The 26,530-nt window shown below is 36.4% G+C and overlaps 1 protein-coding gene across 2 annotated transcripts; it reads left to right on the forward strand.

The window, feature by feature from the left end:
* The first annotated feature begins 6,865 nt into the window (after nucleotides 1-6,865).
* On the forward strand, nucleotides 6,866-25,872 carry LOC117419427 (kit ligand-like). Of its 2 annotated transcripts, XM_034032159.3 has the most exons (12): nucleotides 6,866-7,127; nucleotides 9,681-9,739; nucleotides 15,349-15,407; nucleotides 16,080-16,193; nucleotides 17,472-17,534; nucleotides 17,790-17,942; nucleotides 18,409-18,589; nucleotides 20,234-20,308; nucleotides 20,930-21,057; nucleotides 21,649-21,746; nucleotides 22,926-22,991; nucleotides 23,214-25,872. In XM_034032159.3, the coding sequence occupies exons 3-11, from the start codon at nucleotides 15,390-15,392 to the stop codon at nucleotides 22,954-22,956; spliced, it is 861 nt and encodes a 286-aa protein (XP_033888050.2). In that variant the 5' UTR covers nucleotides 6,866-7,127; nucleotides 9,681-9,739; nucleotides 15,349-15,389; the 3' UTR covers nucleotides 22,957-22,991; nucleotides 23,214-25,872. The 2 variants fall into 2 exon arrangements, with proteins under 2 accessions (XP_033888050.2, XP_033888051.2); XM_034032160.3 differs by lacking the exon at nucleotides 9,681-9,739.
* Nucleotides 25,873-26,530: the final 658 nt, after the last annotated feature.

The following is a 26,530-nucleotide window of genomic DNA, read 5'->3' on the forward strand; positions in this document are numbered from 1 at the left end:
GACAACGCCCTAACATCCACAAGGGAATGGGGCGTGTGAGAGGCTGAATCAGACATTGCTGTCCTTATTGGCTTCTCTTAGCGAGGATGAACAAGAATTCTGGGCGGAGAGGCTGCCAGACCTCCTCCATGCTTACAATAACGCTGTACATGAGAGTACCGGACTGACTCCCTTTTATGTAATGTATGGGCAACATACCCGCCTCCCAGTAGACTTGGCCACTGGGACAGTCCTGTCGAGAAACCAGCAGACCTGGGTAGGTCCACTCGCAGTGGTGTAAGAAAAAAGCACAGGATGGGGAATGGTATGATCGCCGGGCTCAGGACAGGTGTGCGGGTCCTGGTGAGGAACTTTCGGCGACAGAGAAGGGGCAAGTTGGCACCCTGTTGGGACCTTAACTGCTTTGCGATTATTGTGCACCTAGGCCCAGGAAGCCCAGTATATCAGATACGGCCAGGATGGCCCTGAGAAGACCATCCACTGAAATAAGCTCAGGACATGCTCCTGGACCACAACTCCGCCAGAACCCGCCAAAGAAACCCTGAGACCCCAACCAGAACAACCAGGACCTGGAGGAATTTTAGGTATGAGACAATTTTTTATGCCTGTACTGTTGCCTGCGCGTGTGCCCCCTCAAGCACCTGAGATACCTGGATAACCAGAGCCTGTGAGACAGGGGGAACCAGAGTCCGAGATCCAACCTGTAGAGCAGTTGAGGAGGTCCCAGAGAGCCAATAGAGAAGTAGCTCCTATTCGCTATAGAGATTAGCTGCCAGTCCTTACTATTTGTCAATTCACAATTGACAAAGTAAGGGGGGAAATGTCACAGGTGACAAACTTTGTTTATTTTGTTTCACTGTGTGTTTGTTTTTTTTGTAAATTGCTTCACTGTGTTTCCCGCAAGAGTGAATCTGCTGCACTGAAACACTCACTTGTTTTCTCTTTGTTGCAATATTTGCTTCTGCCACTGCACATTCACCAAGGCTGAGATGAGGAAGTCCCGCCCTGAGCACAGAGCAAGACTGGCGATTGGGTGAGCGGTTAGGAAGGGGAGTATAAAAGGAGAGACCAGGGAACCAGGAAGGAGCGGGTCTTTCTTTACTGGAAGTGCGAGACAGGGCATTGTGAGTTGTTGTGGAACGGTGTTGTGTTGGAATTACTTTTGGAAAGAAGAAGGATTCAGAAGGGGATGAAGAAATGCTAACTGGAGCTTTTGACCATGGATTGCTTTGGACATCGGGACTTTACTGGAGCTCAGGTGCTGTAGCCAATTTGGATTTTTTTTTTCTGTATCGGGACTGTGTTATTTTTTTTCTTTTTTTCACTTATATTGGCTACGGTACCTCACTCTATTTTTGAACTACACCTCATGTTGGCTCTGTACTGTGTATATCTATCAATAAGATGGGAGAACAGACTCATGACTACAGTATTTTGGTTTTAACATGGAGTATTTATTTTATTAAACTGTGCTCTCCCTTGGCTTACATTACGGCTTGTACCGGGGTGAGCCTGTGTACTTTTTCTAGTTTTGCTGTGGCGTTTTTTTCCTTCACTTTGCACTTGTCAGGTGGGTTGGCATGAGGGGGATGCTACCCGGAAGAAGAGGAAGTGAGGCAGTCATACAGCTATTGTTGGAAGGCTGAACGTTTCCAAGTTACTTGCCTGGGCGCGCAGTAAATCCATTCCTTAAGCAGAGGCTGCTCGGGCCCCGGAGGAGGCCAGTTTGGGAGTGCTGGCCAAAACCTGGGAAGATCACAAAGGGGAGTAGAGTTTCTTTTCATTCTTTTGAAAGTTTGTTTCTGGTTAGTTAGCTACAGGAGTGAAATTTACAAACACTTACCCTCCATTGAGTTGTTCCGTGTGCATTGTTTCAAGGCACTGCTGGGGCAGCCGACGCTTGTTTTATTAATTTTACGGACCCCTGGGGATCAAGGATTACCTGTGCAGGACTATTAATAGTTGTGTTTGGCCACAAAGGTCCTTGCCCTTTTAACCCTTTGTGGTCCTATGTCAGACCTGGGTCCGACATTATTATTTTCCCTCTCTGGTCCAATGTCGGACCCTGTCCGACATCATCAAAAAGACAGGTCTCTAGTCGTATTTTCAGACAAGTTCTAGTCGTTTTTTCTCCAGAAAAAGCAGAGAAAACCATTCAATGGCCAAGTGAGACCGACAGGAGCAGAGAGAAGCCAAAAAAAGGGCAGATCTCATGAAAACATAGGTAACAAACAAGATAGCTGCTTCTGCATCCATCTCAAAGAATATCACAGACATTTGCAGAGCTTTTTTTAGATAGTAATAAATAATGACTTGGATCACATTATTGAGGAGTTTTGTGATAAAACGAGTGATCAGGAGATGATTTATCGGTATGCACCACTATGAAGAGGTATGTGAAAAACAAAGGGTGGGGCGGGGCAGGAGATTCAGTACTGAGTGTCCTGTTGATATGCAGTGCCTTTTAAACCTGTTTTACTGTGAAAAAAATACTTTTAAACAGCGTGTCTAAAATAAACTGTGCGTGTGAAAATAAATTGGAACTGACACGCCTGAGACGCGCTGAATAAATGGACCGCTAATGGTTAAAACACAAGGTGGCATAACCGGCACTACAATTGCAAGTATTTTGTTATAATTAACTGTTTGGTTACCGCTGTCATCCTACTCATGACATTAGTATTAAGATAATGTTCGCTGCAGATGATCATCTCTGGCATAACAGAATATTTAGTGAGGAAAGGGTCGAAGGGGGCTAAAGCTATCATCAAATCTCAGTCTGAGTTGTTCTGTATTTATTTGGTAACAGTACTTGTTGGACGGTAGTGATTTGTATAAAGAAGAAAGAAGCATTTTATGAAAGGGAGGAGACGCTGCTAAGATGCTGATGATATCAGTGAAATACATCCTGAAGGAAGATGAAAGGCTTATCAGAAGGCTTGATAAACTGGTTTTACAATTGTTTCTAGACTAATTTCCATTTCAGACTTCCCTTTTATTTTCTTAACTGTGTGGTGACCAGCTAATTACAAAACTACCTACCATAATAAAAATATTTGTTATTTAACCACTGTAAATGTAAGTGTAACATGGAATAGCTCCTCCAAAAATTTTTTTATTTTTCCTCTTCTGTCAACTTATTATTGTAGAGCGCCTTGTTAAGGCTTGCCTATGTTTGTGACATTTCAAGTTTTTTAGATATCAGTTTGTTTGTTTTTTGTTATTTTGTTTGACAGTGCTTTATAAGTTGTATGAGGCAGCTTGGAAAGTAACCTCAAAGAGACCTGAGTTTTGTAGGTAGCTATTGTCCTTTACTGAGATGAAAAGAGATGTTCCAGCTTTGAACATAACTTCAGTTAATCAGGTACTAAACATTGTGTAAGGAATATCCTTGACTGAGAAACTGATCTAGTTCCTTTTTTTCTTTTATATTGTAGCAGTCGAAGTTGTTTGTATTGAAACATGCAATCCTAATATAAAGCTATTAACAATGTTGGTTGTAATCCAATTAAATTTTACTTTATTTTTTTTATTAAGGATTTTTATTAAATACCTTAGGTTTGTTGTACATATACAATTGTGAGTATTGTGGTGTCATTTTACCTATTTGTACATTATTTCTTTCATTTCCATGTGTCCAAGTCAGGAATGTAATGTCAAACCTCCCTTCTGAATCCTATCCATTCCTCCACCCAGAAGCTCTTGTTCAGCACTGAAAGCATAATTCCCTAATGGAGGAAATGAAAGGTAGGATTTACATGGGAAGTTAAACATCATTGTCCTGTCTCCAGAAGACTGGGAACCTCATGAACACAACGAACATTGTGACATGTGCTGTACATTTTGCTCAACATGTATTTGTTTTTAAAGGCAGTTATTTTTTCTCTGAAATAATTTCCTACATCGACAGTAGCATAGAAATTCTTTTGAAATGCTAGGCTTCCTCAAAGCTTTAGCCTTGCATAGATTATCCTCAGTAACCAGAAAACCCCTCTCACAATTCAGTCACTGCTAAGCCTGTTTGACAAGATTCTTTGTGCTTTAATCTGTGAGATGTGATACAACGGTAAGTTAAATTGTGAAATAAGCGGAAATAATAACTTGTTTGAGTGAGATACATTATTGTCCACAATCCCATGAACCTCATTGTTCCAGACCATTTCCTTCAAGTTTTTTTTTTATTTGATGCACCTTTTTGCTTTGCTCTTATGTTGTTACACATGCAGCCTCCTTCAAGATCTGCTTCACCCTGTATATTGAAGTATGTGGAGCACCGCTTTCCAGATTTACATTCACACCTTGCTATAACAGTATCCTTGATAGACTCCAGAGCACACACTGTAGTACTGAACATTTCTAAAATAAACTTCAAAGACATCAATAAATATTTCTTCTTGAAACATTCATCAAAGAATGTTGCTAAGTTTCTTTTAATATATTACTGAGTATGTACTGTAGCTGAATTATCTATTTTCCATATTTATAAAGGCCTATATGTTCACAGTTATTCACTAAAAGGGAATCATCTTGTAACCTGTAAAATCAAGCTAACTACAGTATGCACAGTATAATGAAACTATAATGATCAGGGCTGGTGTCCCTGGTTAAAGAATTCCAAATTCATTTTCCACATCATGCTTTGGATATTAAAGTTGATGAATAGTCACTGCATTACCATCTCACGGCTGGACATATGGCAAATATGAAATTCAAAAGCAAAACTATCAAGATACAAACAATTTGATTTCGTGATTTATCAAATGCACAGGAAGACATTATTAGATGGAAAGCTGGGCAGCTAAAATAGCCTCTTTTTTTACCACAACAGTCAGCATATTGTGGCCTTTACTGACAAACTAGACAGGGTCACCTACTGTGCCCGGACTGTGGAGTTTTTACCCATTTATCCTGCAGTAATCCTGTCTGTAAAGCACCTCCAGATACCTGAAAGGCACCATAGAAGATGATATAGTAGTGCATTGTAATATGATTCTCCCAGATTAAGGCTACATTGTCTGGCTCATCTTACTCCAGTTTTTACATGTTGATACATGTTGAGCAAAATGTACAAAATATGTTTCCCCAAGTTTTTAATAATCAAAATCAAAATTTAATGAAGACACTTTAAAAGACTCATTATTCACACATTACCTGAAAGCAGTTCTTTTAAGACACTCCCTATGTGATTCAATGTGATGTGGTGCTACAAAATGTAAAGTGACATTTCCTCATTATCAGATATCCTCTTAACCCCCTACATACAGACTTCTCAAGAGGGCTTATTCTGTGTAAAACGCCAATTAATTCTGCATTCTCCAGTGCAAGGCATATGCAGAATAAAGAATATGTAATATGCTATATACCCGTGGTAAAGGCTTTTGGAACTAGAATAGTAAGCCTTTGATCTTTATTTAATTCATGCTTAATTGCAAAACCCACATCCTCTGTCCAGACTTCATGATTATGAATAGCTATTATGTTACTGCCCATAAGGACAGGGTTGCTGATTACAGCTGCAGTTGTATATTGAGATGTACTGTACAAGAGGTTCGTTTGTTCACTATTTTCACAAAATCTGGTCAAAATAGTGGAACCATTTCTCTACATGTTTCAAGGGGTAAAAACCAAATGCAATGTTACAGATGAAGAAGATGCTGAAGTAGTGATACCTGGCTGCAATGCTTTAAAAAAAAAAAAAAAAAAAAAAAAAGCAAAAGGCATACCTTCATCAGCAAGCACACTTTTCACAGTCCGGCTTGTTTGTATTCTCTAAGACCTCGAATTGCTTTTCACTGTATCATTCAATGATCTTGTAGTAGTATTGTTTATGAATACTATCAGTATCTTCAGAAACTCATTTATAAATTAAGGGATCAAATGTTGTCTGCTTGATTTAGTTTATTTCTAATTGTTGTTCAAATGAGACAAAATTATATTTTCTACAATATAAACTGTATTTATGTAACAGGGTTCTGTACTATAACATTTTGTAAACTGAATTGGGAAACTACCTAATTATTATTATTAATAATAATAATAATAATAATAATAATAATAATAATAATAATAATTTTCATTGATTAAGAAATGTAAATCAGAAGGCTAGTTTTTTTTTTTTTATTAAATCTGATCTTACAAAAAACAGTGCTTTAAGAAGTTGATACAAAAAACAAACAAGTAGTCTTTTAAACACAATTCCAGAATGTTGATGATGTTGATGATGATGATGACCTCAAAATTTGTATTCAGCCGATGAAGGACTTGTAGTCTGAAACGTCCTGATAATTGATTTGCAATTATTCTACCTTTTTAAGTACCTGAAATATCCTTTTCTCTTTTTTATTTTTTCTTATTGATCATTTTGGTACACAGCAGTTTTCCTTTTTCTCAAACTTTATATATATATATATATATATATATATATATATATATATATCTATATATATCTATATATACATTATATATATATATATATATATATATATATATATATATATATATATATATATATATATATATATATATATATATACATATACACAAATTGGTTAATAACAACTAAAGTTACAACTTTTGTTTAATATAAATTGTATATAAGCTGCAGAAATCGCAGCAACTAGGCCTGTGGGATGTATAATTATAATCATGTGGTTGTCGTTATGGTTTTGTAAATATATGTACACTAAAAGTCTGTATATACTCTGGTCGTGAATTTGCCCACACAAGTAAGTTCCAGCCACTGTTTGACACAAAGTCAGAAGAAGAAGAAGAAGAAGAAGAAAAAAAAAAGCGAGGAGGGGGGGGCGGACATTTGTAGTGGGCGTTTCTAAAATATTTCTATAAAGCAAGTGCGTTGCGTTTAAATAGTGGCTTTCCCTCTGCTGCTGCTTGTCTTGTTACAGCGGTTGGTATCCTGCCTATCTCGGTAAACCGTGGATATGTGCAACTTGTGCAGGGTTAGTTGTGTAAAAAGTGAATCTCTCCGGCTTCCACGCTACTTTTGAGAAACATTGGACATGTGTAAGGACAATATGCAAACCATTTTTCTTCTATCTCAAGTCCAGTAACACGGTTGTACTTCTTAACATTGGGACTTACTGCCCTATTTCCTTATGAAGAAGACAAAAGTAAGTAAGATACATATTGCACATGTTTGAGGGTGACGGGACAAAACACATGGGGATGTTTTTATTTATTGATATGTATGTATTTGAGCGAGAGTGCGTTGTTCCTAAACAGAACAAGATACTTATTTAATAAATAAATAAAAAAAAAACATTACAATATTAGGTCACTCGGTGTAGATTGCAATGCACGCGTGGGCACGAAATAAAGATATTTCTCGTTTTATAAGCAAAACATTACTTTTAAAACAACATTTTCTTGTGTTAAGCTAGTACCCTTATAAAAGGTTACGATATAGTATAAAAATAGCAAAGTCTGATAAAGCATAGTAAAACATGGTAAAGTATATGCAAGCACTGTACAGCCCAGAGAGGTATGGTAAAGCATAACACATGGCAAATCGTTGCATAACCATGGGAAAACTGCAAATTTACTGGTCAAAAATGCAACGATGGCTTTTCACACAAGCAAGGGTGTGATGATGGTTTGTCATGTTATTTATGTATATAGCCATTATTATTTAGACAATGGAAGCTGACGTGTAACACAGATCTTAGTCTGCGAAACAAATATTTCCCATCAAATCAGATGTCCTGTACGAAGGGTTTATCTGCTTTCATCGTGAATTCGCCTTGTAGAAATGTCAGCAAATTTATTTAGCAAATATAATACTAAATGGCGCTCGTTCAACTCGTTTCAATGTGGACAACAGCAGTGCTGTACTTGGTCAACATATGATCAAAATACTATTATGTAAATGCTACATCGTATTTCTATTATATTCGTATTTTTATATATGGTACTGGTAAGCTATTACTGTATAGTTTATAGTTAATGCATGCACACAATTTGAAAAAAAATATGTATCTGTATTCTCTATTTTATAGCATTGAACTTTTCTAAGAAAAAAAAAAATTGTTCACAAAAGTAGCCTATAGTAGCAAAACACTACTGCTGTTAGATCGTTAATATTAAAATGCAATATTGATAGACACTTTTAAAATAACCACACATAGTAAAACCACATGTTTAAGTAACCATAAATCCCTCTTTACAGATTTTAAACACATTTTAATTGCACACATTAAAAGCACGCAGAAACCGTATATTATAGTGCACATTAGTACTTTGTACAATCGCCTTTGGTGATATTACAGCTGTCATTACGAGTCATACAGTTACGTCAGAAATCAGAGAAACACAACAGCAGGTGTAGGGAGATAATTTATTAAACCACTGGATGAAATAGGTGCGTTTACACTAGAGTTCCGGAGTCTGATAAGATTCTGGGACAGTCTGCACCCGAACGGTGCGTTTATACTTGCTTGAAACAGAAGTGGGGGGAAAAAATAAATAAAAATAAAATAGCTGACGACCTGCTATAGTGACGGCTTAAACGAGCGCCATCAGAAAATATCTCCAGTGTAAGCAGTGGACATTATTATTATTAGTTTATGTAGCAGATGCCTTTATCCAAGGCAACTTACAGAGACTAGGGTGTGTGAACTATGCATCAGCTGCAGAGTCACTTACTCAAGGTCACACAATGAGTCAGTGGCTGAGCTGGGATTTGAACCAGGGACCTCCTGGTTACAAGCCCCTTTCTTTAACCACTGGACCACACATTATCAATACTTACTATAAAAAGATATAGAAATGTGTTACACTTTTTTTAGAAGCTACGAGTTGTTTAAATTTGCTTGTGTTCCCGGTTTCAGTTCCAATGCTAAAATGAAAAGGCAGCACTGTGAAGGCGTTGCTGGTTAGCGTGCAGTGCCCGCTGGGTATTTATTTTCTGTAATCTTTCCAGAATACGTCCTCAGCACATTTACACTGAGTAAAAGTGACCAGAATCCGTCCTCTTGTCCTCTCAGTCCGTAATACGAATTTCACATTTGAGAGGATAAGAGGACGGATTCCAGAACGTGGTCAGTAGCGTTTATACTAGCAAAAAGTGACCGGAATCCGTCCTCTTATCCTGTCGATCTGGAATATTTGTGCCAATGTAAACACACCTCTTGAGGAATCATGATACTTTTATGACAGCCATGCTGTTTACTTAAAGGTATGGAAGCCCATTTCCACCACCAAAAAAAACAAAAACAAAATGCATTTTAAATTTCCATATAAGGTTGACTTACTATCTCGTAATTTCGATTTAGGATCTCGTAATTTCGATTTAGGATCTCGTTAGTTTGACTTACTATAATAAGTCGAAATAACGAGATCCTAAGTCAAAATAACGAGATAGTAAGTCGAAATAACGAGACAGTATGTCAACCTTATAATGGAAATTTAAAATGAATTTCTTTTTATTTTGGTGGCGGAAATGGGCTTCCATATAAAGGCGATGATGAATTGAGAATGGCTACAAATAACAACCTTTGCCTTAACATTTGCATAATAAATAACATTAGTTAAGAAAGGTGAATGAACTTGTTTGGAAGTAATGAAATCACAGTACATTAACAAACATGTAGCTCAGTACTGTATTACTTAAGGCTTGCATGAAAACTAACCTCTTGTGTTCTTTTCTTTTTGTGTATCTACTGAAGCTCTTTCATGCTGACCAACTTGAAAAAAAACAAACATTTTAAGTAATTCTAAGCAACAGGTTGGTATGTTTTTGTTTTTTCTTTCAGCACTAAACAACTTTACAGGAAATCAACTTTAGGATAACCAATTTAACAGTTTCAGTGTCTGATAATGAGTAGTTCATACAAATTGACATAGATATTCATATTAGTATATTGGATTGGGTTGCAATTTTGAGTGGTGATATCTTTCCTTTTTTTTCTTTTTCCTAGACCACACACAGGTTTTCAGTGCTGAAAGTGTTAAAAGAAACATTCCTTTCACACTCAAGATTTATGATAATACATTTGCATACACTTTAGATATTTTGGTGTTGGTGGTTTGCATTGTTTGCTTGAACTGAGCAACAAACAAGGGGTTTTCCCAAATTTCCTTTTTCCTTTTAAATATATATATATATATATATATATATATATATATATATATATATATATATATATATATATATCCAAAACATCTTTCAGGGTAACGTGAGAACAAAGAATACCAATTAAAAAGATTAAAATCTTATGTTGTGAAAGCATAGTTACTTAAGCAAGACAGTAGTTGAATCTAGGGACTAACTGATCAAAAACTTTGTCTACAATGCAGGATATGCAGGTAATTTCTATAACACCACATCTCACACTGAACTACAGCCTAGCACATACCTGTAATACAACCTGAGGACTGTATGCCAACAGGAAAAAATAGCATACTGGTACAGCATGGCAAAATACACCTATGGTGAACAGAATAAAGACATACAGGTATATAAAGAAGTAGCTAACATTGTATGCCACATAGAACATGTAGTTACACCCCTTTGGCATGGTATACTGCCTTGGTATTTTTTATTTCTTTCATTTTCTTTAACAGAGCTGGGTGAATTGCACCAGTTTCTGGGCTAAGTATTTTGAGTGACAGTTGGCAGTTAGTTTGCATTTCTGTAATGCTGTTTTTTTAATAACACACAGCCACAGTCAGAAAGACAGATCAGCAAATCATCTTTGTATTTCCACGCAGCAAAATCACTGTCACAAGCAACTGGTACTGTTTACTGTACAGTACACTTCAGATATAGGCATTTATGTCATTGGTTTACTGCCTGCATTTTTGGTGTTTTGCACAGAACTTCAAAAACATTTCAGGGTTTGAATTTCATTTTTGTGTGCTGGGGAGATTTCCCCCCTATGCTGCAGCCAATGGGGAGGGAATCCAAAATTCTAGGGGGGAATGGCAAAAGAAAAGGCACTTTTGCATATAAAAAAACTATATATATTTTACTGCATCATCATTCACACTGGTGTTGCTTTAAAATAAGCTGCTTTCAGGAGACCTAATAATAGGGCTGTGTCCGAAGGTTCGAAGATTTGTTTGCTAGCCAGGTATTCGCAGATTGTTTTAAACTTTCAAAGGTTCTCGCACTGTATTATTTTTTTTTTTTTCTGTAAACAGAAACTGTTTGACAATGTGCGAATACTATAATTCACACATTAAATGTCACTTGGATGCAAAATTCAATCTTTTGATTTGTATAATGCATATTATGTAAACAAAAGTTATTAAAATCTAATACCAAATCGTTGTGTAGCAGCTCTACATGGTGCCGCTGCAGTGTGTGGAGCAGGGTATAAAGTATCCAAAACATTGGGCTTGTACTTCTAGGCTCTACTCTTTACACTAGGCCCTATGTCTGCTGCCTGTTTTTCATGGTTTTCATTTATGTTTAACTACTGGATAGTTTGTGCTGCATGCATGTAACTTATCAAATGAAAGGCCACAACATTTCCTTTCATATTATGTAAGTTGCAACAGGATCAGGTATACTATATATGGTAGAGATGAGAATATATGTAATTTTTTTTTTTTTTTAAATAAAAAACCTTTTTCCAAAATAATCATATGTGGTCACTGCTATGTATATAATCTAATCATAGATGGCTCAAAAAGAAAAAAACACTGCCCCATTGAACCTCAATATAAAATGAACATGAAATCAACGATACCGCCCCTTTCAGTATAGCTGCTACAATGAACTGTCACATGATGAGAGGCTTAACTTCAGGCAATCGTAGTTCTGGCTAGGAGTACCGCATACACACACTGAATATGTCTTTGTAAAGCCCAGAGTCTGTACTTTTAAACAAGCCATAAACAGATAGGTAGCTTTTACAGTGCCTGAGTAATTTGTGTGTAACTTTCAGTGTGCTGGCTCCCCCAAAATGAGTTTTAAGAGTTTAAAGCGAAAGTCAACGCTTGCAAAACACCTAGATAGACTTAATCCTTAGCAGTCCATTTGTTCTGCACCTGTCAGGCTGGTCAGGTCAAATGTGCTGTTCATATTGAAATAAAGTGACTTTATTTGCTTAAAACAAGTAAAAAGGAAGTGTAAGTCCAAAGGGCACCCTATACAAAGACAACAGTACCAACATTTTGAACAAAGAACATATTTATTTATTTATTTATTATTTTTATATCAGGCAGATTTTGAAAAAAAAGTAACAATGTCACTTTTTTGTTTGAATATATTAACTTTAGAACAATCAGACAGGTACAAACCTTTTTACAAATCAATTACACATTTATATCAGGCGAGGCTTTCAAACACTATTATTATTATTTGTTTATTTAGCAGACGCCTTTATCCAAGGCGACTTACAGAGACTAGGGTGTGTGAACTATAGATCAGCTGCAGAGTCATTTACAACTATGTCTCACCCGAAAGACGGAGCACAAGGAGGTTAAGTGACTTGCTCGGGGTCACACAATGAGTCAGTGGCTGAGGTGGGATTTGAACTGGGGACCTCCTGGTTATACGTCCTTTTCTTTAACCACTGGACCACACAGCCTCTTATTTGTTTACACACTGACAGAAATGATCTGTATGTGTCCATGGTATCGTACTTTTCAAAACAGTCACCTGGGTGTAACCCTGGCTGCCTTGAGCAGGTTTTGCGGAACCATAAAGTCTCTCTCCTCCCCCCTTTTGTCTTTCTGTCACTGCGCACTGCACAGTCTTTGGTGTTCTTCGATTCATTTTTGGCGATTGAAATGTGGCTTTCCATTCAGTCTTTCTTCTCTGTCTGTGGATGATGGACGACCACGTTTTCTTGAACCAGAGTTGCACACATTTCCCACCAGTTGTATCTGTAAGGTTTTCCTGAAGGTTTTACTGCTAAAAGGTAGCTGTCCTTATTCCACCTTCATCAAATTGAACAGGATAGCACTGTTCACAATTACTACAGCAGCCAAAATAACATCTTCCTCCACCACTTTAGAGACTTTCTTGTGAAAGCATAGCTGGCACAGTAGTGATCCGCCCGGTCCACTGTACCCATCTTGCTGGTGTAATCACAGATCACTGAAGGCTTGTCAAGCTCTTCAATTGCTCCTCTCTTGATGGTGTAATCACAGATCACTGAAGGCTTGTCCCGCTCTTCAGTTGCTCCTCTCTTGATGGTGCGCTATTCCTTCTCACAGTCACTGCCATGGAAGGTGCTCAACATGAGCACTAGCCTTTTGTGCTTCCATCCTAGCACCATGACCCTGTTGTCCTTGCTGAAGGAGACTGTCTCTCATTTTTTTCAGTTTGAGGCCTTGCTTCACTGGTACTGGCAATCCTCTTCTGTTGGCCATTACTGTTCCAGTTTCACAATAACCAGTTTCACAGTCAGCTAAAACAAAGACACACATCCCACAATTGGTAGGCTTCTGAAGAGTGTAGCACTTGAAGATAATCCTTCCCTTGAAGCCAACGGTGCTCTCATCTATGCAAATGTCTCTACCTGGGATAAATAGCTCATGACATTTTGTGTCTATGTAGCTGACCACATTCCTGACCTTTTCTCTTCTGCTAACAAAAGCAGTCTGAGGCACTTGGGTGGGGGAGGGCAAAGGTGCAGCATCCAAAAGATCTGCAAGAAACGTGATCGCTTGAATACATCTTTGAAAAACAGCATTCTGTTGGCCCATTCCTCTCAGAAATATTATTTTATGTCCATTTTTACATGCAGTCCCATATTCATCAGAACACCAAAAAATGCCTTCATCTCTGGTATTGTAACAGGTTTCCAAGAGATCCAAATAGAATTATGACGCAGCTGTCCGGTAAGTTTCACACTCGCATGTCTAAACAAAGTGTCAGTGTTCTCAAAGTAGTACTCCCTTGAAATCCTTTATTTATCACTGTAAATGGGAGTTTTGTGAAAGCATCTGCACTTACTGATGCGCGTACCCATCCCTCCTCTGGCTGTGCACCTGCTTCGTGGTCACTTTCCTCAGATTCTGTCACAGAGTCCTCAGAATATGAAAAACGTACTTCCTTGTCACGACTGATCAAAATCATCTTCCATACTGCTTTCGTCCGTACTTTCTGCCTCATCCATCATCTGTGCTAGTTCTTCAGGCTTCCTTGATTTTCTCTGCCTGCTGCTCTGTGCCATTTTTTTCTCTGTGCGCCTCGGTCTCTGTTTGTGTTCAATTTGGCTTTGCTCGGCTTGTGGATGGTCTATTTGGTTGTTTCTGCCTTCTTTCCGATCAGAGACGATTAGGAACAACTGTCTTGGCTTTTTCCGGCTTAAACGCAACATATGCTGTGTTAGAGTAAGGTTTTTGGCAATGTCGGACAGAGTCTGACAATGGACCGGAAAGGGATTTTCGTGATGTTGGACCGCATAGGGCTAATATAGTCTATTTTTATTTTTTTAAACTGTTTACTTACTGCAATGTACTGAGTTTCTATAATTCTTAAAGATAGCGGCCAATAATCACATACGAGAGAAAAAAGTCTTGCGGCACTTAAAATATCCAGCAGTATTTTTATTTATTTATTTTAACCAGAACTACTCAATGCGGCTCATGGTGCTTTCGTCACCGACACCCACTTCCTTAGAGATTGTTGTAGCATTTCAGGCATTCTAAATTGGGTGAAAAATACAGTAGCTTGGTGTCGTAAAATATCTCTGCAGGATTTTCCCGCACTGAAAGTTGCAGATATGCTGGAACAACTTGGTAAATCCCTGATTCCTGCGCTGAAATTCAAGCCCTGCTTTATAAAAAACATTTTAGTCAAACTTTAGGCAAGATTTCCTTAAATTTTTTAAGCTTACAAATAATAGACTGGATACTTGACATAGTTACTGCTAATTATACAGTTTTGGAAAACAAAGTAGTTTGCAGATATGAATGTGTAGGTGTAGCCTTATTTTGGCTGTGGCGGTTACAGTACCTGTATGATGAAACACTGAGTATACTTGAATATAATTCTTACCACCTAAACAGTTCTATTTTTATTGATGACGTTGTATTTTAATCTAAGTTCAACATGAAATGACAAATGGTGGTTGTTTAACAAAAATACATGTTTTCATTTTTTATATCACCACGAAATGTAGTTGCATAGACTGTTATTTGCCAGATTGTTCTGAAGATGTCTGTAGTTTTTGTGAATTTTTAATGTAGGTGGAGTCTCCTATCAGAAAAACAACCGGGTTTCCAAATCAAAACTTCTAATGTAAAGGTTCGGTCTGAAACAGCATCTGTTAACCACATAATACAACAATTCATTGAGTTATATAGCAATCCTGTTTTATGTAAATCTATGACTAATGCATACTTTATTTTTATTTATTTTATTTTTTTTTGCAGTATGCGCAGACCAGCAGAAACTGTACGTGAGAGATGGTATAATGTGTACAGTATTTCAGGTACTGCTCATGTACTTAGTTTTGTGTAGGTTTAAGCAAATACTCAAATTGAATTCATTTGGAAAAACCTTACTGTAAAAAAGGCATTTTAATGTAATTAAATGTAATATTCACAATGTTCTTAAATATATTGTTATTTGTTTTTGTTTCTGGGATTTAAACTTTGTTTATCTTTCATGGGTTTAGTACAGTATGCTACACAAGCTCATAGTCCAGCATCACCTAAAACCCACAACATACAATAACTAACAAAAGTGTCCTTGGATAGTAACCAAAAGATAGTACCCCCAGACCCTCCTCAGGCATTGAGAAAAAAATACCATAATCTTTAACATTGTATTCATTGAAAGTTGCCATGGAATGAAATAACATGAATGGACCATTCCATTAAATTGGTACTTTTGCTACATGAAGAACAGACTAATCGCAAGTACACATTTGTGTGTTGATGGATCTACAAAAAAGTTCACCAATAGTCTGATACTGATGACTTATCCAATGTAACAGACTTTTAGTGGTGTATTTTGTTATTGAATCTCCCCATAATAGCTAAACAGAAAATATTAGATACTGCCCTGAAGTATTTCCTCTGCTGGCTAGAACTGTTTTTAATTATTAACACTTATTAGGTTTCTTGTAATATTTAAATGACTTTGATGTTTATTTCCCCAGATTTGGATAACTGCTTTTATCTACCCGTTTTTGTTCTTTTGCTTCACGTTTGTGGAACATTCATGTGGATTGGGAAATGTTATAACCGATGATGTCAACAAAATTCCCATTCTGGTAAGCTGAATTAAATTGTACATTGACAAGACTTCAACACTCCAGTAAGTAACTGTAGAGGAAATGTCTCAAATTACCTTTAGTTATGTTTTTAATTAAAGGAAGTAGTACCTTATCTCAACATTCATGCCACATTCAAGGTTAAACTGACTAATGATCCCTGACTAACTGATTACTGTGCCTTTTTAAATAACAAAATCGTTTTTGGAATAATACTATGCAACATGTGGTGATTTTGAAAGTAGGTTTTTCCATAACACCACTCACCTTTACATTATTGACTATTGGATTATTATGCATTCTTTAGAATGGCTTGGGGCTGTGGTTTTATGTGTAAACTACAGTTTATCCATAACGTCCAGACTTTTATTAGGGATATAATGTAACAAATATTGGTGTGCAGAAACTCGTTACTTGTACTTGGAATTGTCTTTAAGAAGTATTTAACGGCAAGTATTCAATAAATCCATTAATTAACGTGTTGATTTAAAAACAAGAAAATCTGCCCTCCCTCATGTTTACAATTGAGTATCGGTCAATGGCAATTAACTTTCGCATTGAGTTTTTTAAAAGCTGATTGGAAGAATATTTTCATCTTATCCGGGGCACTGACATTTTTACTGCTGTACTGGTGTACCAAGGCCATAAACTGAGTCAACTAGCTTTTAAAACACTCAATGCAGAAGTTAATTGTCATTTATTAGTACTGGCAATTAACAATTGTAAACATGTCAGCTTTTCTTGTTTTTAAATAAGAAAAATACTGCAGATGAATACTACTTAAAGACAATTTCGAGTACGAGCAACAAGTTTCTGCATATCGCTAGTACCAAGGCTTAAGGCTTAATCATAATTATTCCCTCTTTAAGCAGCGACATGTATTTCGTAGGATGGAACGGTTGAACTAGGCTATGTACAGTATAATTTGAAGTATTGGATGACCAAAATAAATGTGCTCTGCCCTTGTACTCAAAATCCACATCTGAAGTTTCTTTGCCACATTCTAACCTGGCTTAACTCCACAGAAGCGGGTCCATTATTGTAATTGCATAGGAAAAGGAGGGGACGGAAGATATTATTAAGAAAAAAGCTTCACTGAAGTTTATCCAATTTTTTCATGTATATACATTTAATTATTATAATTTAATTAGATACTGTAGAAAGGTGTTAGTGATTCAGCTTTAAAATAGTATTGTGTCAGGATGTATATACTTCATGAGTATTTTATAGAGGAGTAATTATTGTGGATGTCATTATTACTCTGTTTCTGTGTTGCAGAAAGGGAATATACCAAATGACTACATTATTAAAGTGCGCTATGTTCCTCAGTCAGAAGAATTGGTAAGTTTGCAGAAAAATATAATTAATTAGTAGTTTCTTGCTTTCTTGGCCAGAACTGTCTTGTAAGAGGGGGCACAGTCCAATGGGTCCTCTGCCTGGTAAAGTAAAAAAAACAACTAGTATACATTTACTAAATGTGCCATTCAGAAGCTTGATTGAGTCAAGCAGCTAAATATGCATTTCATAGCAAAATTGTTAGGTGCAACCGTTTCAGTGAACACCCATTTCTCAAACTTTATTTTAATTTTCTTACAGAATGACATATGTTGGTTGATGCTCAACATCTATGAACTGCAGTTAAGTTTAACCAGTCTTGCTGTTAAGTTTGCTGAAACCTCTTCCAACAAAGAAAATATTACAATTCTTATAGACATGGTAACGAAAATGCGGAGGCTCTTTGAATATGAGGTAAGGAATCAGCTTCTCATCCCAATTGGTGCTTTTATGGCTAGTATGAAACATAGATTAGAAAAGGAAAATTGACTGAATATCATTGATTAGGACTCTTCTTGAATCAAATTGCATAGTTGATATGTGTATTTAATTTTTCCAACCATATTTCCAACCAAATTGATTAAGTATGCTTTATATTACCAACCAAATAGAAATATCTGGAGGGAAATACATTTATGAGGGTTATGGAGTTTTTCTACCACATCGTTTTTCATTTTTCAGAAAATAGTTTTGGAATAATACAATGCAGTAACACTAGCAAAGACTATATTTATATAAACATGTGTTTTGAGGAACACTGATTAAGGCAGTTTTGCCAAAACTCTTGACCTATATGTAGGTTCTGTTAAGATTACAAAACTACAATTTGATATTTGTGACATCTTAATTTGTATGCCTCCCTCTTTGTTTCTCATTGTAGGAAGAGGACGTCATTGGTGATTACCACTGCCATTATCAAGACGGAAACTTTAATACCAGTGTCTATTTTGACTATTTTAAAAAAATTATTGAAACATATGAATTACATGAGAGGCAGTTCATCTCTCCTGACTGTGCGTCTCCGCCTTGTCCTACAAGTGAAACAACAACATTAGTGGCAGGTATGAATATCACACTTTTTTGTTTAGATTTTCTTTTCCAAAGATAGGTTAAGCTTAAGGTGCTAGACTTGCATTTTAAAATATGTCTAGGTAGTTCAGTTTGCCGTACCTTTCACTCCCCAGGTGACACGACTGGAAACACTTGAGTGATTCACAAAACCCCCCAAAAAACAGATGGTCTTCTACTGCTGCACCTCTTCAACCACTACTAACATATTTCTAACTTACTTCTTATGTACTTTATCCCTACGTGATCTCGAAACCAAAACTGGTTTGCTTACTTTACAACTCATTAACAGCTTATTTCTACAGCCCACTTTATGATCGTCAACCGTATTCCTCAGGATTGTTGATAGTTTCTGTGAAATTGTGCAATTATTCTAGCTATTGTAAATTCTTCATTATGGAATTGTTTACTAGGCATTGCTCAAGCTTATCGTGAGAACAGATAACACATGTGCAATAATATTAACACTTAACTTTTAACAAATCCACTTTCCTACACATGGAAGCCTGTTTACAAATCCAGTTGATTTTTTTTCTATATCTTTGTTTCTTTACCTTAGTGCTTGAATATTTAAAATAGACGTAAATTATGTTCCATAAAAATGCATTGTTATAATCTACACAGCGTATACAACAATTTTAATACAGAAGGAATATGTCAATGGCTATACATAAAAAAAAAAAAACGTTTATCAAAAATAGCCTAGTTACATTTTGAGCTTTCATCAGTGTCGCATCGGGTGTGTAAGATCATTTTGTAGTGTTGTCACAGCATATAGATACCAGCAATCCAGGTTTGGAATATCAGCATTACTACTGGCTGCGGCATAACCTTGCAGTCATCTTGGAAGGATGTCTTTATACCGATTTTGGCTAGTTAGAGATGTACAGAAGAAACACTGCTTCTTGGAGATGTTGAGATTATTATCACACAATCTTTGCTTTTTTTTCATGGCTCAGTACAACATAGTCAAATGTTTGGTGTGAAAATCACTCCACCCCAATCCTACTTACAACAGTGTTTGTTGTCAAGACGAGAATGCTTTAAAGCAAGCTAGCAGTCTTTTGGCAATACAAAGGCTTCGTCCGTTCAATCGTACTGTACTTGATAACTGTAACGTGTCACTTACATCTGAATCCAGAAAGTAATTGTCTAATGTATGTATATTCTATACATATAATTTGTAAATAAAGTATTACCAATTGGGGGTCCTTTAATATTGCAGTCCTTAAATTTGTCATCTGCTTATCTCCAGAATGTTGAATGTCTTAATTACAGTACACCGCTTTAGGTCAGATGGCTCTATGTAGTATTCCAAAAACTTTGCAAGGGAGAACTTCTTTTGTGATTTTTATCCTCACCCAATGTAAAGAAGAAATAATGAAAGAAAGAAAATGGTTCAATTAAAGATCCTATGTTGATTTGTGAAAGGAAATAAAATACACAGCTTTCTTTTTAATGTGTAGTTTACAGCTGCAGCATTCAGATCTCCCGAAGTACAAGTACTTTTAGCAGACTACAAATCTGTCCTTTGTGAAAAGGAAAGAAAAAGAATCTGAAGATCAACATTTGTTTTGTATCTAACAGAATTACTATGTTTAGCACAATACACTAATGCCCCACCATTTTCTATACAGGATCCATTACCAACTCCACTGAGCTGTTGATAATGACTACAACAGCTTGCGTATCTGCAAGTGACTGCAGTACACGTAAGTACATTGAGACAGAGCTTGTTATTTAGAAGAACAATAGAAAGTTTATTTGCTTTTACATCATTTTTTGCCGTCAAGCACTACATTATCTCAGGTGAATACAATCTTGTGGTAATTACAGTATGCACGCATTATGATGTTTTTCTTTTATTCTTGGAACAATATCATCTTGGATTTTTTTTCTAGTACATTTTTCCATACTGCACTTAAGGTGGTCAGAACTCTTAATCTGCATGTAGTAGAGGAATTGAAAGAATTCCTTCCTACACTAAAGTTTTGCTTAAGTGTTAGATTAGGTTCATCTTAATAAACCTGTTGTGTCCTCATGCTCTGCCCTTTTCTGTTTGATTAAACTGTTTCCTAAAACCGAATGAATGCTGTTTTGTTGAAGAGACTGATTGATTGATTGAGCCATCACAAATCAGAGAAAGAGTTGCATGTTGTTTTACTGTGTATTTTACAGTAAAGATTGTTAAGAATGGAAATGCAATACTAGTAGAGAAGTCTCACTAGAAGCATGTATTTCATAAAGGTTCAGCTAAGGATGAGCATGAAATCATGTGGCATCTCTTTAGTAAAACATTTCATTTACAGTTTGTTTCTTCTTTTGGTACACAGAGGAAACAAGACATGGTAAAAACCGTGAGGCTAAAACCAACACACAAGGAGCAGAACAACTGCACATACCACTCTACTTGTTACTTCTAATACCAGTTTTTGGCATTTTGCTGGTTTTGACATGGAAGGTAAGCAAGCTTACTGAAAAATGAAAATCAGGTTATCATTATTGCCTGAAGAGCAGTATGAACTCAAACAAGATTACAAAAAAAAAAAATCAGAACCTTACTTTTGCAGCATAGGTATGTGGTATTCCAAACCTTACTAATATGCCTTGTTAAATGGAGATTTAAGGTACATTTAAAAATAAGTTACAAGGCTTATTCTGGTGCAGAAACAGTAAATGAATACATATTAAGATAAGAAGTTTTTTTTGGTAATAAAACTTCTACTCATTACACTGCATGAAAGGTGTACATCATTATACAAGGTAAAGCTATGACAGATTGGTGGTATTATAGGACACATGGTAAAAATAAGTTAAATGCTGAAAATACAATTAAAAAAAAGTACTACACACATGTTTCTTCAGGCTAAGCAGTCCATATGCTGGAAGTTGTATATTAATATTTCTTACAAGGTACATGGCTTTTGAATAGGACACCCTTTAGAATGTATAGACATTAAATATGCAAAGTACATTTTATAGTAAGGATTAAAACATGCAAACAAACCTACAAATTGGGATTTTTTAAGTTGTCTACTTTTTTCTCCAACAGCATACAAAAAAGAGGAGAATGAATACACAAGCAATACATGAAAATGAAACATTGAATGTTCAAGACAATGTAAATCAAGAAGATCCTGCAGAAGAAATGTAAATCTTTAAACTCCTAGTAGTACCTTAAAGTTTTGTGACAGTTTTGTGACTGGGGTTATTGGTCATGCAATGATATTAAAACAAATGTAAAAGGATGTACTGGTCTGAACGGGTGTATTTTGTCATAACCCCGGGAGGTCGTCATTCTTGTCTGTTTTCTTGCTTCTCCAACTTCCACACCTCAGTTGCAGCTGCATTTTATCTGAGGCACAGTGACTGTCTCCACCCTGCCTCGGGGGCTCCTGCTTTAAGGTTTTTTAAGCCCCTTTCCCTTTTTAACCCACATTTGACACCACTCCTGTAAGGATACAGTATTTCCCACAGCCTACAATCATTTGAAGCCTTGGGGAGCTCTACAAAACAATGAGTGTGAGAGCAGTGTAGCAAAACAATTCAGGCCTCAATTATGAAGATTAACATGCCAGTGAAAACACATGGAAAAGGACCTTTACTCCTCAAACAGTTACTGGTTTTCTGAAAGTGAACAGAAATCGTAAAAATAATATACTTCTGGTTGCTACAGAAGGAAAACAAATGTGTGTGTGTGTTTTTTTTAATACCATAATTACATTGAAATTTAAAAGTAGAACTTCAGGTATAAAGTTTAAAGGCATCTCGGATCCCATTCTGCCCATTCTTTAATGCATCATGTGTAAGTGTTGTGTGTTAATTTTTTGTATGTGACTAAATCAAGCAGTTTCTTTAAGTGTAGTATATTGTGATATGATTTGCTTTATATTAATGCAGCATGTAAACATTCTACAGGCCTATTCATGCATTTTACTGCTGTTTTAATTTTTGAGAGTGTGGGGGGAATGTTTGAGTCCCAGGGCCCCAAGAAGTCTAAACCTGCCCCCTGATTATAGACATGCATTCAGCAGAAAGATTATTAACGCGGTGTCTTCAGGGCGTTCCAGCAGTGATAAGAAGATATTACCATTATTCACAACATACCTGCTATATTAAAAAAGAATCATAATTCTTCAGAGACATCATTCGTATATGTTAATTTCTCATTATATAATACATTGACTACATTTTCTTTTTTATTTTTTTATCGGCCTCAAATTGCTGGTGTTAATGCTGGGCTACAACCAATATATGTTTTTTCACTTTCATTCGGTTAGACTCATTTTGTCTTCCAGATAATCTTATTTGTCATCTGTTTGCTTACAGGGTCACATTACAAGCTGTTGTAGAGCTGTAGTTCGACATGGTGTAGATGTTGCCAATAATACTTGGGTAAGTCAATTATGTACTTTGACACTGTTTGGTTTATAATTGTTTAAGTTAAATGCTGTCTAATTACCAGGTTAATATTTAAAGCTGAACTATTTCCCCCCATTAAAGTGCTGTGTACTTACTGTAGCTTAGTGCATGTGGAATGTGGTTAGGGTTGTCAAGCAAGTGCTGTGGTTAAATACCAGTATAGTAACTTTTTTTTTTTTTCCTTTCACTGTTCAGGTGACATTGTACATTTTGCTTCCTGAAGAAGCTGTTTTCTATAAATCCACGTATTCCTCTTATCTGGAGTGAAGGATAGAAGTTGGATTCTTGATCTGTTGAACTGCTTTCAGAAACAAGATACTGTATGACCCCTGAGATTCTGTGAATGATACATTCAGAGCAAAATGGAAGTTTGCCACAATTACCAGGAAACTTGCTGAAACAATTATCTACATGCAAGCAAACTACAAGTTTTCAAATGCTTTAAGCTATGATTCAAACAAAACATATCTACACATTGGTTCAAGAGGAGACATTGCAAAAAGGACCATTGTGAAAACAAAGACTTTTAAATTATAATTGGTGAAGGTTTTAGAGTTTTATCAGAGAATGTGTAAATATTGATTTTTGTACTGGTAAAGAGTGGGTGAAGTACCTTTGAGTGTTAGATAACGGTTTCAAATGTATGTTTAAAATCAACAAAAGCTGCCAGCTGACATATTCCGCATCACTAATGTTGTATATGCACTTAAAAAAAAAAAAAAAAAAAAAAAAAAAAAAAAAATTAACAACATTCTTGGAGTTGCCTTTTTAGTGTTCCCCTGGACATGGAGCCTCACTTCTACCCACGTTATAGAAACTAGTCATTTTGCTTTGTTGCCTGGTTATACCAGTATCATCAGTATGATGGTTGATCATTACCTCCATTCACTCCTAATCTTTCACCTCTCACATTGCAATGCAAAGTGCATTAACCTGAGAATATTATGCATACATACTTATACTTTTATAATGTGGTAGTTTGCTCTTTTCAAGTGCTGTTTTTCCTCTCAAGTAGTATGCTAGTTATTGAACTGAGAGTCTTTTACCTAAATGCCACGTCCACTGACAATGCGAGATGTGGAAGTCAAATATTACACCGTGTAACAATTTTTTAATTTTTTTTTGGTTCCTGGGTAGTAAGTGTTATTTCCTAATTGCTTATGCCTCAAAAGTATAGAAAATGGCTATTATTCCCCACAAACTTTGCTTTTGTGACCAGGACAGTGATATTTTGAAATTTACCTATTTCCAATGAGAAAACGGGCGAATTTGTGTCTTTTCGTTCACATAAAGTCAGAAAAAAACAACATATGAATCTAAATTAACATGTATTTATACTAAAGTAATGCAAAAATGACTACAAAAGATTTAGAAGTGAGTAGTTTTTCGAGATTTACGATAATACTGTAAATCACTTTCACGAATCAGCCCCCAAATGTAGTCTCCCATCATGTTCTCGTTATACTGTCCTTGGTAGCGGCGTTCAAAGTCCAGTATATCCTGGTGGAAGCGCTCGCCTTGCTCCTCCGAGTACGCTCCCATGTTCTCCTTGAATTTATCAAGATGAGCATCAAGGATATGGACTTTGAGGGACATCCTACAGCCCATTGTGCCGTAGTTCTTCACCAGAGTCTCAACCAGCTCCACATAGTTTTCGGCCTTGTGATTGCCCAGGAAGTCCCGAACCACTGCAACAAAGCTGTTCCAAGCCACTTTCTCCTTACTAGTGAGCTTCCTGGGGAATTTATTGCACTCCAGGATCTTCTTTATCTGTGGTCCGACGAAGCCACCGGCTTTGACCTTTGCCTCAGACAGCTTAGGGAAGAAGTCTTGAAGGTACTTGAAGGCTGCCGACGCCTTATCTAAAGCTCTGACAAATTGTTTCATAAGGCCCAATTTGATGTGCAGTGGTGGCATCAGCACCTTCCGGGGGTCCCAGCTGTACTCATCATACTTCAAGGTGTCCAGCAAGGTCTTGATGCTGTTGTAATCCTCTTTGAGGTGCACCGAGTGAGCCAGGGGAAGAGACGGGTACTTATTAGCATTATGGAGCAGCACGACTTTGAGGCTCCTGGATGAGCTGTCAATGAAGGACAGTATAACGAGAACATGATGGGGGACTACATTTGGGAGCTGATTCGTGAAAGTGATTTACAGTATAATCGTAAATCTCGAAAAACTACTCACTTCTAAATCTTTTGTAGTATTTTTGTATTACTTTAGTATAAATACATGTTAATTTGGATTCATATGTTGTTTTTTTCTGACTTTATGTGAACGAAAAGACACAAATTCGCCCGTTTTCTCATTGGAAATAGGTCAATTTCAAAATATCACTGTCCTGGTCACAAAAGCAAAGTTTGTGGGGAATAATTTTCTATACTTTTGAGGCATAAGCAATTAGGAAATAACACTTACTACCCAGGAACAAAAATTGTGTTACATAGTGTTATCAAAGGTTGTGGCTCCACCCATCCAGTAAACATTGGACTTGACTGTGCATTGATTTACACCAGCCCTGTTAGCAAATGCTTACTACTATTGTTTTATGATCTGCAAGTACTGAGGGTGTAACTTCCTGTCTCATTTCACTATGGTGTTTAAACCTTATTTATATCAAACCCTAAAATAATAGATAAGTGCAGAAACTTTCTGCATATACTGTTAAAAAAAATAGAGATAGGCATTCATTAACTATTAAATACTACTAATTATTTGGATGAATGTAAAAATTGCAATTTATTTCTAATAGGTATATTTTATTACCTGAAGATAACACATCTAACTGTTTCTAAATGTTTTTACTTGTCTGAAAGTGTTCTTGAAATAAATAAAGCTTTATATTTGTATTCAATTTGAAATCTGAACAAGGTAATGCATATTTGTAAACACACTATTAAAGAATTACGTTGAGAAGGGGCTTTTAAAAAGAGATTTGTAGCAGTACCAAATGACAAATACACCAAGAATATCCACATCCAGGAGTATCTACACATAATCCAATCCTTAAATCACAATTTGACCCCAAACCAATAACTTATCTTAACCTCAACATCACTATTAGATTGTAAAATTGCAATTCAGTCCCCCAGATGCTCAACTGAAATTATTTCTTTATAGAATTGATACTCTTCAAAGCTTGGAAGTTCCTGGAGAATTTAGCGCCAGGTGAATCAATAATCTGCTATACTGCATGCTCTGCCAGTTCAAATGACTTGTTTTCCAATAGTAACCTTGTGTATCTCTGAAGCTACTTCCTTCATATTCCTGAACTGCAACAGGATACTCGTCTTTCTGCTTTCTGGGCTTGAGGATGTAAGGCTTAATTATTCCTATTGTAAATTTACCCCTCTGCAGCATTTTAGCAGTAGACATGATTAGAGACCAATGATTTACAATAATCTTTACAGCTGGTTTCATGGACCCCAATTAGCACTAGTCTTGGACTTCTTTACCTAAAATAACATTAGTTATTCCAAGATTAGTGATAATTGGGATCTGTGAAACCAGAC

The sequence above is a fragment of the Acipenser ruthenus genome, chromosome 14 (assembly GCF_902713425.1).
Source record: "Acipenser ruthenus chromosome 14, fAciRut3.2 maternal haplotype, whole genome shotgun sequence".
NCBI classification, from domain to species: Eukaryota; Metazoa; Chordata; class Actinopteri; order Acipenseriformes; family Acipenseridae; genus Acipenser; species Acipenser ruthenus.